This window comes from Mercenaria mercenaria, chromosome 6 (assembly GCF_021730395.1).
Source record: "Mercenaria mercenaria strain notata chromosome 6, MADL_Memer_1, whole genome shotgun sequence".
Taxonomy (NCBI): Eukaryota; Metazoa; Mollusca; class Bivalvia; order Venerida; family Veneridae; genus Mercenaria; species Mercenaria mercenaria.
This window is the reverse complement of record NC_069366.1, coordinates 27,550,748-27,566,211: the sequence shown is the minus strand read 5'-3', so window position 1 is coordinate 27,566,211 and position 15,464 is coordinate 27,550,748. Positions and strand designations below refer to the sequence as shown.

At 34.5% G+C, this 15,464-nt stretch overlaps 1 protein-coding gene across 1 annotated transcript in view; it reads left to right on the top strand.

The window, feature by feature from the left end:
- The first annotated feature begins 13,965 nt into the window (after nucleotides 1-13,965).
- LOC123549335 (short transient receptor potential channel 7-like) overlaps nucleotides 13,966-15,464 on the top strand; it is a 41,284-nt gene continuing 39,785 nt past the window's right edge. The window contains exon 1 of the mRNA XM_045337347.2: nucleotides 13,966-14,632. Within this exon, the coding sequence (XP_045193282.2) occupies nucleotides 14,348-14,632 (285 nt within the window). The 5' untranslated portion in view covers nucleotides 13,966-14,347. The remainder of the gene's footprint in view (nucleotides 14,633-15,464) is intronic.

Below are 15,464 nucleotides of genomic sequence, written 5' to 3'. Positions count from 1 at the left end.
CGCTCTTGACCACCTTGGCATTTAATTATATCGTAATGTAACATTTCCCGGTGCAATCCCCTGTAAAACTCTTCTAAAACATCCCATCCTAATAGTCAATTTCTGATAAAATTCGTATGACGTTGTTTAAGCTGGATCTTTTACGTTTGCTTCATATCATTCAATGTAATGCAATTATCTCTGATATCATTCAATGTAATGCAGTTATCTCTGATACCATTCAATGTAATGCAGATGATATCAAGTATGTTCCATAAATTCAAACGCAGTTCATAACATTACATCCGAAATCGAGGTCAGTTCAATTGTAGTTGTCTTCCTTTTTACGAAGCCAAATGGTTTTAAAACTGCATGTTACATTGTATTTTTAGTCAGGTCGTATAACTTTCCTCGCCATTAAAGCAGTTTAATAACAGATTAATAGAAGCTGTATATCAAATTACATCGACTGTGCTACTACATCAGATGTTTTTCAGACACAAATTTAGAGAAAAGAAGGGAATATTGATTTTCTTCATGAAACGATCCCTGCTGCAGTGGTACAATAATGAACGATCCCTGCTGCAGTGGTACAATAATGAAATGAAAACCTTTGTTATAAGACTATGAATTGTATATTTTATGGGTGACATAAAATCTTACAACGGACGCAACACATTCAAATGATAACAAATTTGGCTCGCACACTCCTGCTTTGTGATTTATATCATCTTATCCAAGAACTGCACATGGATGATCACTTCATTAGTTGAGCATATTTATTGCATTAAAAACTTGGATTATAATTGAAAATTGTGTCGTTTACATCTGTTTTAGTGATGGTCATAATACAGTTTGTTTATGCAGAGGAGCAGGTAAAGCATGGTTAACAAAAATTAACACACATACACAAAATATTGGTCAAACACGAAAATCACCAAAGTAATTTGAATAAATTATATAATTAATACCAGGGTACACAGGTCGAAACTTATCAATGGTATTAAGGAAAATAAGAGTCAAAAGTCATTTTATTGATAGAAACAATCATTAAAGTATTATCAGCATTGGCACGAATTTCTTACCTAATACAAATTCAAATCTAAGGCGTTCACCGTTAATTTTGAAGAAGTTTCTCAATTTCTAAAAGAAAAAAGTCCTTTTAACCGCTTGTAAAGGACAAAGAAGATCTAAAACTAACAAGTGAATGAAGTATTGCCATGCAATACAAAGTCCCCTACTGGAAGGCACCTAATTTTCTCTACTGCAGTATAGCATAATGAACTGATATCTGTCAACGATGTATAAACAATATTGTACTATATATATGCTAAAAACAAAAGACTTGGATTAAAATTTCTATATATAAAACCCTATAGTTGTTTTCATATAGCATATCTGGCCGATTATCAAAAAGGTAACGTTATTTATAGTAAAAAAATCCATGTAAGTCCACACAAAACTCTTTACCAGGTAGAGATAGGTAAAAACTGGATGTAACATGCATGTTGTACCACAGAAAACTGGTCTCGATTTTTCCCTACGGCCTGTTATAAGTAAGTTACAATATAAGCTAATTATAGTAATAACAAAGGGAAATAACTCTAAAAAACAAGAGTGCCTCATGGTGGTGAAAAATTGTGCCAAGTTACATCAAAATCCCTCCATGCATAAAGAAGAAATATTCCGGACAAAGTCATTCTTGAGTTTGGCATTTGACCTCTAAGCGTCACCTTGACCTTAGACCTAGGGACCTGGTTCTTGCGCACAACAGTTTGTCTCATGATAGTGAACATTTATGTCAAGTTACATCAAAATCCCTCCTTGCAACAAGAAGAAGTTTTCCAGACAAAGTCATTCTTGTATCTGACCTTTGGCATCTGAGTGTGACCTTGACCTTTGACCTAGGACCAGGTTCTTGTGCATGACACTCCCTCTCATAGTGGTGAACATTTGTCCCAAGTAATATTCAAATTCTGTTTTGCATGACAAAGTTATGCACAGGACAGGAAAAATGTCCCATTAACCTTTGATCTCCAAGTGTGACCTTGACCTTTAAGCTAGGGTTCTAGGTGTTGCGCATGACACGTCATTTTATCATGAGGAACATTTATGCCAAGTAATATTAAAATCCCTTGATGGATGTCAGAGGTCTGGACCGGACAGGAAAAAAAATCCTATTGACATTTGACCTCCAATTGTGACCTTGACCTTTGAGCTAGGGGTCAGGGTTTTGTGCATGACACATCATGGGAAACATTTGTGCCAAGTAATATTAAAATACCTTCATGGATGGCAGAGTTATGGACCGGACACGAAAGAGACCCTGTTCATGCCATGTTAACATCTGACAAGTGTGACTTTGACCTTTGAGCTAGGGGTCTGAAAGTTATGCATGACACATCGTCTTATTATGAGGAACATTTGTGCCAAGTAATATTAAAATCCCTTCATGGATGACAGAGTTATTGACCGGAAAGGAAAAAAACTCTGTTGACTTTTGACCCCAATTGTGACCTTGACCTTTCAGCTAGGGGTCCGGGTTTTGCACATTACACGTCGTCTCATCATGGGAAACATTTGTGTCAAGTAATATTAAAATCCCTTCATGGATGACAGAGTTATGGACCGGACAGGAAGCAGGCCCTGTTCATGCCATGTTAACATTTAACTGCCAAGTGTGACCTTAACCTTTGAGCTAGGGGTCTGAAAGTTGTGCATGACACATCGTCTTATTATGAGGTACATTTGTGCCAAGTAATATTAAAATCCCTTCATGGATGGCAGAGTTATGGACCGGACAGGGAAAAAGCCCTGTTGACTTTTGACCTCAAATTGTGACCTTGACCTTTAAGCTAGGGGTCCGGGTTATGCGCACGACACGTCGTCTCATCATGGGAAACATTTGTACCAAGTAATATTTAAATCCCTTCATGGATGACAGAGTTATGGACCGGACACGAAATTGCGGACGGACGGAAGGATGGACGGAAGGACGGACGGAATGACGGAATGACAGAATGACGGACGGAAAAGCGCATTCCTATAGTCCCCGAAACTGGTTTTCAACCAGTAGGGGACTAATAAAAGCTTACGAAGTAAACCATTGTCATTACCTGTTATTGTATAAGCGCCAAATGTCAAAGCACCGATGATAACATAATCAATATAACAACAATAAAATGAAATTTCAAAATGCCTCAAGGCAGCCAGGAAAATCACAGACCTATTTCTATACTGTCTATCATTTCAACATGTACCTCAACATTATTTGCTTATCACAACAAATATAACTTGAGTAAACAGGGAGATAATTTGTTGCATTCTTTGTTCTAGAAAAAGCCATTGACCTAATTGATTATGAAACTCTTTTTACGGTACTCATTGTAAAAAATAAGTCCAAGCTTGTATCCCGTAAAAGCCTGTATTTTCAATGTATTGAGAGGAAACGGAGTTACTGCGACCTTGACCTTTGACAAATTAACCTGAAATCAATAGAAATTATACACTATACACTGGCAATGTACCTGCTTGGTCATAGGTTCGTAATTAAAGTTCTACTCATGGTACTTGGCGGAAACCCTATGACCTTGACCTTTAACCTAATCTCAAAATAAGTAGGATTTATATACTACCCATGAGCAATATGTCTGCTGACTTTCAGGATTTTAGATAAAGGCATTTCAAAGACATTATACAGAAACGGTTTTGTACATAACAGTCACTGTCACATTGATTTGTGTCAGACTCAATTCAAAATCGATGGAACTTATGCACTAGTCACAAGCAATTCGATCGGTAAACTTAAAGCGTTCTCAAGGTATGTTGAGCGGAAATAGCTTTGTTACTAACAATTACTGTTACATTGAAATTAACCAACTAATCTTTCAAAATGAACCCAATTTATTTTTTTTATTAATGGGCAATGTTTCAGCGTTAAGATACTTTAGTTGAAACATTTTGTTGCACTGCTAATCACTGTAACCCTGATCACTGACAACATATCTCAAAATCAATAGTTATTCACAACATATGACTAATGTGCATATTAAATTTGAGATTTATAACTCAAATCATTCTTAAGTTTTTTGAGCGGAAACGATATTGCCAACAGACGGGCAGACGGACGACCATCGTCATCTCATAATACATTCATTCGGATGTTTGAAAAATAAATCCATTCATTTAAACTGAATTGAAAAAAGGAATGTTTAGGTTTCCAGCGATATTCTTCCTGAAAGTAAGGCTATATTATGGATTTTTAGTTTCAAGAGGCCATATTATTTATATCCTAGTTTGAGTCCAGACAGGTAGACTATTTATTTACTTGAGCAATGAAATATTATTGTTTTTGTCGAGCCCGCTTGCGGAAGCGGAGTTTCGGTGGCTTTCGGTGTTTGTGCGTGCGTCCGTGCGTGCGTCCGTGAGGATTTGTTTGTCCGGACCATAACTTTAACATGCATGGAGCAATCTTGGAATGTTAACCTCAGTGAGACGGAGTGTCATGCGCAAACCCCAGGTTCTTACCTTAAAGGTCAAGGTCACAGTTGGAGGTCAAAGGTCATTTGTTTCTCTGGGCCCGAGCTTTGGCATGCATGGAGCAATCTTTTTATATTTGACATGAATGTTAACTTCAGTAAGACAGAGTAACCCAGGTTCGTATCTTCAAAGGTCAAGGTCACAGTTGGAGGTCAAAGGTCATGTCAGATATTGTCCGGCCCATAACTTTGACATGCATTGAGGAATCTTGTTTATACTTAGCATGAACGTTAAACTCAATGAGACGGAGTGTCATGTGCAAACCCCAGGTTCCTATATCAAAGGTCAAGGTCACAGTTAGGGGTCAAATGTCATTTTAGACCTTGTCCAGGCCATAACTTTGATAAGTATTAAATTTTTTTTTTTATTTTACGTAAATTTTCACCTCTATAAAACGGAGTGTCGTGCGTCCCTATCTCAGAGGTCAAGGTCACACTTTGGGCCAAAGGTCATTTTAGAGCTTGTGCGGGCTGTAACTTTGCCAACCCCTGTTTTGTTTATAGGTGATGTTCCTGGTTTGACGTAGGTATAAATTTAATTGCTGCTCTGAAAGTTTTTATAGCCCATAAGTATCGTATGTTTTAACCAATTTTTTTTATTACCTATTTTTTTATATTCAAAAGGGAGTCAAAATTAAAATTCTCTAACGTATGCAAGAAGTTTCTATCTAAATTTACTAGAAGTAACACCTGTCTTCTTAAAAATGTAAAATATGCTAACCATATATTGTAAAAGGCGGTGCAACTGACTCTAAACCATATAAACATTTCAATCATTTACCAGCTACAAGCAGTTGTGTAGAATTATTTAACACCCACATAATTTCACAGTTTTCCCGACAGTGGAATATTCTCGATTAATACTGAATTAATCGATTACTCATCATATATGCGGTTACTACCTTTCATTGTTCTTAGCTTTAACATGTATAAACGCATTGTTACATCTCCCATATTTGGAGACAAATGCAAGTCCTTGTAGAGAACATACTAGAGAATGGTCTGATATGCAACCAGTTTTATTCATTGGAAATTTTCATACAGTTCCACAGCAACATAGTTTGAAAGGAATATAGCAAGCTAAACATTAAAAATGTTAGCACTTACGATAAGTGTCATCAACCCCCAAGAGAAATAAAGATATTGAACAGTATTTCGTCTGATTAAATAAATCGCGTGGTTAATATCATATGACCCTTATCATGGATATATGTCAGGTAATTCTAAAACCATTGCAAAATACCTGAAAAATTTGCATTAGAAAAATATCTTCTCAACAGGTACCATACCATTGCTGTCCAAATTAGCAATCTGACCGTAATACACCAAGTTGCCTAATAGTAAAAGCGTTATGAAATGCATGTACATAAAAATGCACAAGATATATCTTTCTCTACGAATGTTACAAAATAACCTTCACTAAAGTTATTGCATACTTTGGGTTGAAACATCTAAAGCATTTGATCATGTTAAGCGACACTTAAATGGAGATAAACTTCATACAGCAATTAATAAGTCTACACCGGAAATCATTATGAGTATACATCATCTGCGCATCTTTATGCGCATATCAGGCTACCGTTTCTACTGTTGGAGTCATGTCATTCGGAACAAAGATTTCATTACTTTCGTCTGTAGCAGTTTCTCTTGTTATTTTCATATCAGTTAGAGATCGTAAAGAACAGAACACTAAAATCATTAAAAAATCTCGTCTAGAGATTATGCTATACAGTTTTTATGTCTTGTCAACAAAACAGAAAACTTATCTTATTTTTTCACTTGAAAGAGTACTTTTTATTTTACCTATACACGATTTTGAAAGTCCTGTTCGTTTAATTTCAGCCTATCGTCTTCTTCGTTTGTCAAACAACATCAAAAGAAGTATCTAATGAGCAAAATGTTTCATGTTAATTCAGACATAAAATTAAATATAACATAAGCAGTTATATTATCTTTATATACAAAAGACACCCCGAAATAATTATCAGTGTTTTTTTTTAACGTAAAAACAACCAGATCTAGACATAATTATACATAAGGAATTTTTGAATATTTGAACATCGTTACCACAAGACTTAGATAATAACTTATATTATGAAAAATAGTGACTGAACAATAACTGCATGTTGCCATTTCCACGGCAAACAAGCACGCAGTAAATATTGATTTTGATGTTCACCTGGTGACAGTAGTCAAATATGACACTGGAAAAGGATACAGTTACTTGTAATTACATATAGACATGTATATTCTTCGCTAAATGACAGCGGCAATTTATAAATATATATAAAAGAGAACAAAACAACAGTTTTTAGGTATACATGGTGTTACACAATTAATCAAAATATTTAAAGTTCATTTCCTCAAAATGTAGTCAAGTAAATAAAGTTTGCTAAATTAACGGTCCACCTTTTGATTACACTACTCAAACAGCGCCAAAACCACAGTAAGAAAGAATTGTTTACATGTAAATTGAACACGTATATTTCTCTACAAAAACTGCATAAAGGGGCCACACTTTCGAACAGTTCAGCGCCTTTATAATTTCGCCATATTCAAGGAACTGTACATATCTTCGTTTTGATGCATTTGCGATAACGTTCCAGTGCTGAAATTTCATACGACTTGATTTAGCGTAGTTTTCTTTAATTGTTCATTTCTTTTTCTTTTTTGTTACAAGCGACATTCATTTTAAATGAGGGCAAATTTTTGAGAATATTTCACGTATCCAGCCGCTGGTTTACACATATTGGACACTATATTTCACATTATTAGTCGCATTGATGTAAATTTATTTAGTCATGCAAAAGCTAGAAGTATGTTATTATTCTTTTAGCGTTTTTGACACATTCATCAGATATTCCATAGCGTCTTTCAAGGGGTCGTCATTTTATTAGGGCAAGTCAGGGGATTTCATGATTATATACTTGTAACTTATGAGTCTATCTGTTGACAAACGACACGAACTACGAGTTATGTTAAATGAGCCTTTTAAATGTTAAGTGCTTTGTTAAAGTCCTGTATCACCGATACATATGAAAGAACAAGAACAATCATACTACCAAATAATTTTATAGTTTCTGTATCAGCAAAATTCTACAAGAACATTCTTTTGAAGGAAAGAACATAATCAAGACTAACAATAGTGGAATCGGTTTGATCGTTTCTATTTACGACAGATAATGAAGTGTGCAGTATCCCTCACACACCTCCGACTTAAGGAATTCTGTTATACTGATGTATTAAATGGATCCCATCATCCCAAAAAGCCAGAAAATATGAGCGACGATGTAATCGCATAGAATACTGAATGCTTGATTAGAAAAAGCTTTTAAAGCTTCATAACATATTTCGATAGATAAAAAGGTTATTCCAAGATACATGGACGTTATACCAAGGTACATGGACGTTATACCAAAATACATGAACGTTATTCCAAGATACATGGACGTTATTCCAAGATACATGGACGTTATACCAAGATAAATGGACGTTATACCAAGGCACATGGACGTTATTCCAAGATACATGGACGTTATTCAAAGGTACATGGACGTTATACCAAGATACATGGACGTCTTTACAACCATAATTAAGAACATTGTAGCATATAGCTGGGATAAATTCCTGTTTATGACAGTGATAATCCTTTCTTCTACATTGTTATGAAATATCTGTTAACCTGTTCTCGTTTATGAACATTTACCATATCTTAAATAAAAGGCACAAATTAAAGAGTTTTCATACAAATATTATCACATATCATATAACAGTTTAATTTTCCGTTGACATTATTTTGTTTTATTGGTTGAGGGTTTATCCCGCTACCAAAGTTAAAGTGTATTTCTGACAATCATGGCATCTTTATATGATTCCGAATCACATCCAAAGGATGTTCATGTGCTACACAAAATAGTCCCATTAATGAACAATGGGGATGAATTATCAATGAACAAGCAGTTCTTATTCAACTTGTATCCAATCGCACAGGCCATTTAGATTATATAAGATCTATCAATGATAAGGTATTCCAGCCCATGGTTACATCACAAGCTGGGTCAGGCAGAGTTCATCTTAGATATGAGGCACATTAAATTTGTATTTGTTTCTCATTCATGTATATTCATAGACTAGCATTTAAACAGAAATAAGTCTACCAAAACCCCGCAGCCATCAGACATTTCAAGGCTTTGATTGTTATTATTTGCCCCATAACTAAAGAAAAGATACTAAATAAGTGTACTTTCATTACCTAATTAATAAAACTACATAAATTTGTATTCTTACTTATCACATACCTTTACGATTCGAAGACATTCACATTAAAAATAAACAACTAAAAATTAAGAGTAAGTAGATTAATCAATCTTGAACGTTGGTATCACTGTAAACAGCGAATCTTTATATTGAACATTAGCATCACTGTAAACAGTGAATCTCTATATTTACAGTCCAAATGCGTTTCCGAGGGAATCTTTATATAGATGAGGCATAACCATTGACCACAAAGAAGAAGGGTTTCATGAGTCATAAATAAAAGCTCGATTTGTCTACGATTTTACATATATCACTTTGACATATGAAAATGTAACTTTCCCGAAGTTGCCCTCATTAGCTTTCTTTATTTGGGCTGTTAGAATCCACCATTACACACTTCAAATAGCCAAAGGTGTTTTAATTACATAACGCAAACTCATTCCTTAAATCTAAATAATCTATATTCACTTTTGTATAAATGTCTATTTTACGTCTTTCTAATCGTAAGAGGAATCGATTTTAAGATTCCATATTCAGGTTATTACTGAAATGTCAACAGATCAGATTGCAAAATTATGTGATTTCAAAATACATGTCAAATATGAAATGCTGAGTTAGAACTTATTAAGTGCAATGCTCTGTGAATAAACATAATAAATTATTAAAATAGGGCCTGTTCACAGAATGGTCTTGATAGGAATTTAAGGTTTGTAAACACGTAAGAAATTTGTAGTCTTGATCATTAAATTATAACTTACTGTAAGACATTTGCACGATCTTTTGAGATAACATTCGGCAGTCATAAGGTGATGTCACTTTTTGAATTTCCGGTGAATAACAAAAAACCAAAGAATATTCAGTTCTTTCCAAAAACTGTTATATTATGATTCAACCAAATAGTTTCCATTGTCTACCAGAAAGGAACAATTCTTATATCTTAATATTGAGATTTGATACCTTTATAACAGACAGTAAACTAAAACAATAGACATTCATATGTGACGTCGGGGAGCTCAACAAAGCAATTTCAAGCACAAATATTAATGTGGAATGTAAAGTAAGTTACACACTACAATATCCGTCCAAGATACTTTCAAAAACAATGCATTTGCAGAATAGAGAGATAAAAGTAATTTTGACAGCTCGTGAAAACTAATGACAAATTTTGACAGGTATATGATGACTCATGACCTAATTAATTTTTTTATGTTATTTCTAACTTCCAGCTTGATTTTCATAAAATGGGTATTCTTTATTGTAGCTTACAACTCGTACATTAAAACAATAAAAGAATATATAGTTACCTCACTGTCGTTTTGTCTATCCATCTCTCGTACGAATTCCTATTGTTTCAGTCATTTGTCAGTAATTAGAGCAATTCACAGTGTTGCAATCATACAAAACACATCCCTTATTTTCACATAGATATTGAGGATTTATCTAATGAGCACATGTATTGGAAACACAATTTCAATACCGACTGTGTATTGTAATAATGCTAAACTATCTCAGCCGTGACATCTCCTTAATACAAAATTGATGAAACTACAGAACTTGCCAAACGCTTGTGTGTAAGTGATTATTATAAAACCCCTCTTACCAAAGTTCAATTTAAATGAATACGTTCGTATTTGCCTCAGCGTGTATACGCGTGTGTATCAATTGGTGTTCAAAATAACTAATAAACTTTACCACACGGATGATCCTGTTACATGTATATCAGGCTTTACCTACCGGCTTCTATGTTCCGATGAGGTCTACCTTATAGACCACTTAAGAGGTCTGTAACAATATCTAGACCTGTCCCAATCTGACTTAAGTACTTGATCTTCTAAACGAAGATCTGAGAACGACCCATTCACATACGTCTTCTGTATATTTTGGATTTCCAGTACTGCTATTTTTATTTTCACAAATCTATTTTTATTTGAACCAATCAGACGACTTGTTCGAATGTCAAAGAGTAAGAAAAATGTGCAGTCATTCCAGGGCTCGAACCCGGGACCCCTCGGTTACCGAGCAAGTGGCCTATCGACTGAGCTAATCGGCTATCTGACACATTACGACATAAGAATTTTAAATATCAAAAATCAAGGCTTAAGGTAGATTTGCAAAATGTTGTAAGTTAAGCTCTGATTGGCTAGCGAAAGGGTCGTCAGAACGAGGCTATGAATAGGTCGTTCTCAGATCCTATGCGTAGCGTAATAGGAGATGTACTTTAGTCAGATTGGACCTGTCCTACCTCTACTGTTTACATGAAAATGACGAAAAATCTCAAGTGCCTTTAGCGGGAATCGAACCTGAGTCGCTCGGATGATAGTCCAATGCTCTAACCACTTAGCCAAATTGACGACACATTTACGCACTTGTCAGAGATTAAATTTAAAGTTATGCATAAGCGACCGAAACAATGCAGTAGAATCATGAGAAATCCGTGCCTGTCATTTAAGGTGAACGCGTGACTGTCTTCGTAAGCATAGTATCACTTGTTTAAAAAAAAGTACGTTTTAAGTGAGAAATTTCCGACCAGTTTTATAGTAGTCGCAACTTGACCGCGATGGTTGACCTTAAGCTGATTATTCATATCGATTATTTCATTATAGAAACCAAGGGTGCTTAGGGTAGCCGTGTATATTTATATGGAATTAGTTTGTATACAGTGCAGTATCAAAGTATATATACTTACATTTGATCAGTTAAAACCTTCCAATACAATAATTTATATTTATTCAAATTCATATATTTCCTTTTTCTCGTGCAGCTCGTGTTTTACCTACACTCCTTTTCAATAATAGGTTGTGCCTTATTATGTATTATAATGCAAAGGTCAACCATCGGGGTCAAGTTGCGTCCACTATACATATCTTGAAAATTGATCTTAACATGACTTTATTGTAAAGTTTTAACATTCAGTTCTAAAAAGGTCTTGATATTCGTCCGTCTAGGAGGAGAATGCTTCATGAAACAGAACATTTTATTTTATAATGAAACATAATGACAATGATATAATTGCAAACAAATACAAACACAAATTTCCTCAAGATTAATCATTAAGTAATAGAAAGAGCATTGAAACTCGAGGGTAAACGATTTGTACGAGGGGGCGTAGCCCCCGAGTATAAATTGTTTACCCGAGAATTTTAATGTTCTTTCTGTTTTGTATCATAGCCATCCATATATGGTAGTTGTAGGCGTTCCACACTGCCATATACAGCAGTTCAGTGAGTACTTAAAATCCTTGCTTTACAAATGTGTTAAGCCCAGGTAAAATAAACCAATGCTAGAGCAGAAAATCAATAAAATACACCTCGCTGTCTACTGTTCCAGACACGCTGGCATACTTTCCTATCCAATTAAATACCTGCACACTTTTAGTTACCGCACCCTGTACTCAGAGTATACGAATTACCTGCACCAAATTTGTTAAGAAAAAAACACTGAGCTATGATACAATCTACCATTGTAAATTGTGACGATTTTTGTACAATCAACATAGAACATAAATTTAGAAAGTAGCCCAGTTTAATGATCGTGATACATTCAAAACGTGTCTGAAATAAGATCGACAGTATAAACATATTCAAAGGCAGTTTTTAGGTAGTGGTAACTGGTGGGTAGCTGGTCAAAGTACGGTTCTTGTTTTCTGAAAAATGTTCTTATTTTGCCGAATGTCGTTAATTCATATCAAATTTACAGTTGACATTTTATGCCTTTAAATATCATAAGATATTTTGCACTGTACAAAGTTTTGTCGACCTGACAGTCTTTAATTCGTGTAAAACTGTCAGTTTCCTGGATTCTATACTTGTATTTACATCCACAAGTATCTGACAACTTCTTCGCGTGAATCAGATGTGGAGGACTAGAACGACTTTAAACTATATAATATTTATTCAAATCGTTACCATGTAAATTAAAACAGAGGCCTCGAACTACAAGCCTCTTAATTAGTTGTACTCATTACTTTCATTGTCAAGAAGACTGAAGGTCTTAATATCTTCTCGATGGTGTGCGCGCAGTTTTTTTAGCACATTTCGTTGTGTCTTCTTGGCGTGTGCCTGATCACGGTATATTAAGATAGGATTTCTTGTGATGATGTAATGATAAATCTATATCAATACTTTTGTATACGGCAATGTATATTTAGGTAGAACTAAATAAACTCCAAGTTTCTTATAATGATTATGAAAAACAAGAGCTGTCACTACTGGTGACAAATGCCCCTGAAGTAGGCCCCAGAATGCCAACAAAATCACATGTCATTTTGTGACCTTGACCGTGGAGCTAGGGGTCTGGGTCTTGTGCATGACACGTTGTCTCATTATTGTAAGCATTTATGCCAAGTTATTTCAAAATCCCTTTATGGATGCGGGCATAAAAAACTTATAAAATACCATTCGTGTCAAAGTCTGACTAATTGACTAGACACACATTGTTCATGATCTCAGAAAGAGACTATAATCTTCCGAATATTTCCCAAATGTGCACGGATTTTTCATGCAAAAGAAATGTCATGTCCTAGTTGCTGACAAATATATTTACAGGTGCGTATCAAGTTGGGCCTTTTGTTATATTAATAGTATCCGATAAATTGTAGCACATATTGTTTTGTTCTTTCTTCTAACTATTTGTTTGTAATCATACATACACGTTACAAACGTTCTTCAAATCCGAAACAAATCTGGACTAAGTAAAACAAAGAAGCATGTAGGTAAGTCAGTTATCATTCTCGGAATAGGTCTGCATAGTGTTTATAGACCTGTGAGGTGATTTGAAAACCTCGCTCGCTACGCTCGCTCGGTTCAGAAATCCCTCATAGGTCTATTACTTATTACACGGATGACCATTTTACATTTATTTTATGTCTACATTATGCAGTCATATAGTCAATTACAATTACCTATCACAAAACCTGATGTTCCCTACCTTTGTCAATATTTGTAGAAAATTAGCATGTAAACAGCTTTCATCACAGAAGAAAAATATGATCTATCTTTTTTATTAATCTATTTTCTGGAAAATCGAAGAGCAACCAATTACTTGATAATCATTTTTCCTAGTTATTAGCGCTGATGACATAAATGTGCGTACACCTTTTGAAGTGTAAGGTAACATGGTTAATAACAGGTGAACTGCGTGACGGTGAGGAGATCCATCTAGAACTGAAAGATTTTCTGATTGAAATCAAACTTTTGCCGGATTTTAAAGAATAAGCTTTTTTTTATAGTTTTGATTAACAATTCCATCGCTAATTAGCATGAAAAACATCTAGGAAAATATGAATGATTTAGTTACCTTAAAGTTTCCTTCCAAGTCGTAAATAATCATTGTTTGGCATCGTAATTAGGGAGACAAAAATATCGTGTAATTACAGAGAATCTGTATCGGGAATGTAAATATTCTATTTTCTCATGGAGCTTTATGACTACAGTGGTCTAAATGTGCGGATTAAAATATAACATCTCAAAGATATGGCATATATGTGTAAATTGATTTGATAAACTTTTAAAGCATGCGCTGTGGAACATACTGATGCAGTTGAGAAAAAAGTTGTATTTGATTTACTATTGAAAATGTCGATAAAAAATAATAATTTTATCAGACCCCCAGGGAGCATTTTTAGAAAGTCAAAATTTGGTGCTAAGATCGATGCTATAGGAAAAACTTTTTCATTGTATAAAAATGTACATATTAAACAGCTTATTGATGTGGAAGAAGAGTTCCTTCACGCTGCCGAATTTGGAGATATCCCCACTGTTAGAAGACTCTTGAATGAGAATAGTGAGCTAAATGTCGACTGCATAGATGCTCTTGGAAGGACTGCTTTGAGGTTGGCAGTGAAAAATGAACATCTCGAGGTAAGAAAAAAAGTCTTTCGCATTATAATTTTTGTTTATTTATTGTTTGAGTAATTTGTTTTGTGGTTTCTTTGTGGTAATATACTCATCAGAAAAGCTTACCTCAGTGATAATTTCATTACATCTATTAATTGTTAAGTTTTGAAAATTTGTGTTAGCAATAGTCCAAATTTCACAATAATATGTCAACTAGTTTTGAATGAATTATGGAAAATAACATGTTCCGATTTTGGCGAAAATAACGCAGACGCTAGATTGTTCAATTTATATGTATGTAAGTAAGCGAGTTTATATTACTTTAAGGTTATTAACTAAATAACTATAAAATGCTATTTTCTACTTTACGTTACATATATGGAGAAATAATCTGGTTCAAAGCGTTAACAGTTTCAGTTTATACAACCATAATAATATTAATTTCATTTTGTAACGAATATTACATATATCATTTATCAAGATCGTTTCAAGTAGATTCTTCATGCTTATATTTGAAAGTTAAATTATGTTGATATCATTAATGTTACAGCGATATTCTACAAATTCTATTTTCTGTAATTTGTGGGCGTCCCGGTTAGCTCTGCAGGGCGATCTCAAACTATTCAACCTAGGTTTAACACGTTTGGCAAACATTCTATATAACACACGACAATATAACTTAAATCATCTCCTCTCGTTCTATCCACCAGCACCTCTGTGGGATTTTTTTATTTGCTTAAATAAAGATTTAATTGGTTATATAGTTTATATACTGCCAAGTAATGGCGTTTAAGTTAGTGGTCCTCTTCGGACACTCGACAATTTCCGTGTGATTACGTATTTTTGCATTCTCCGG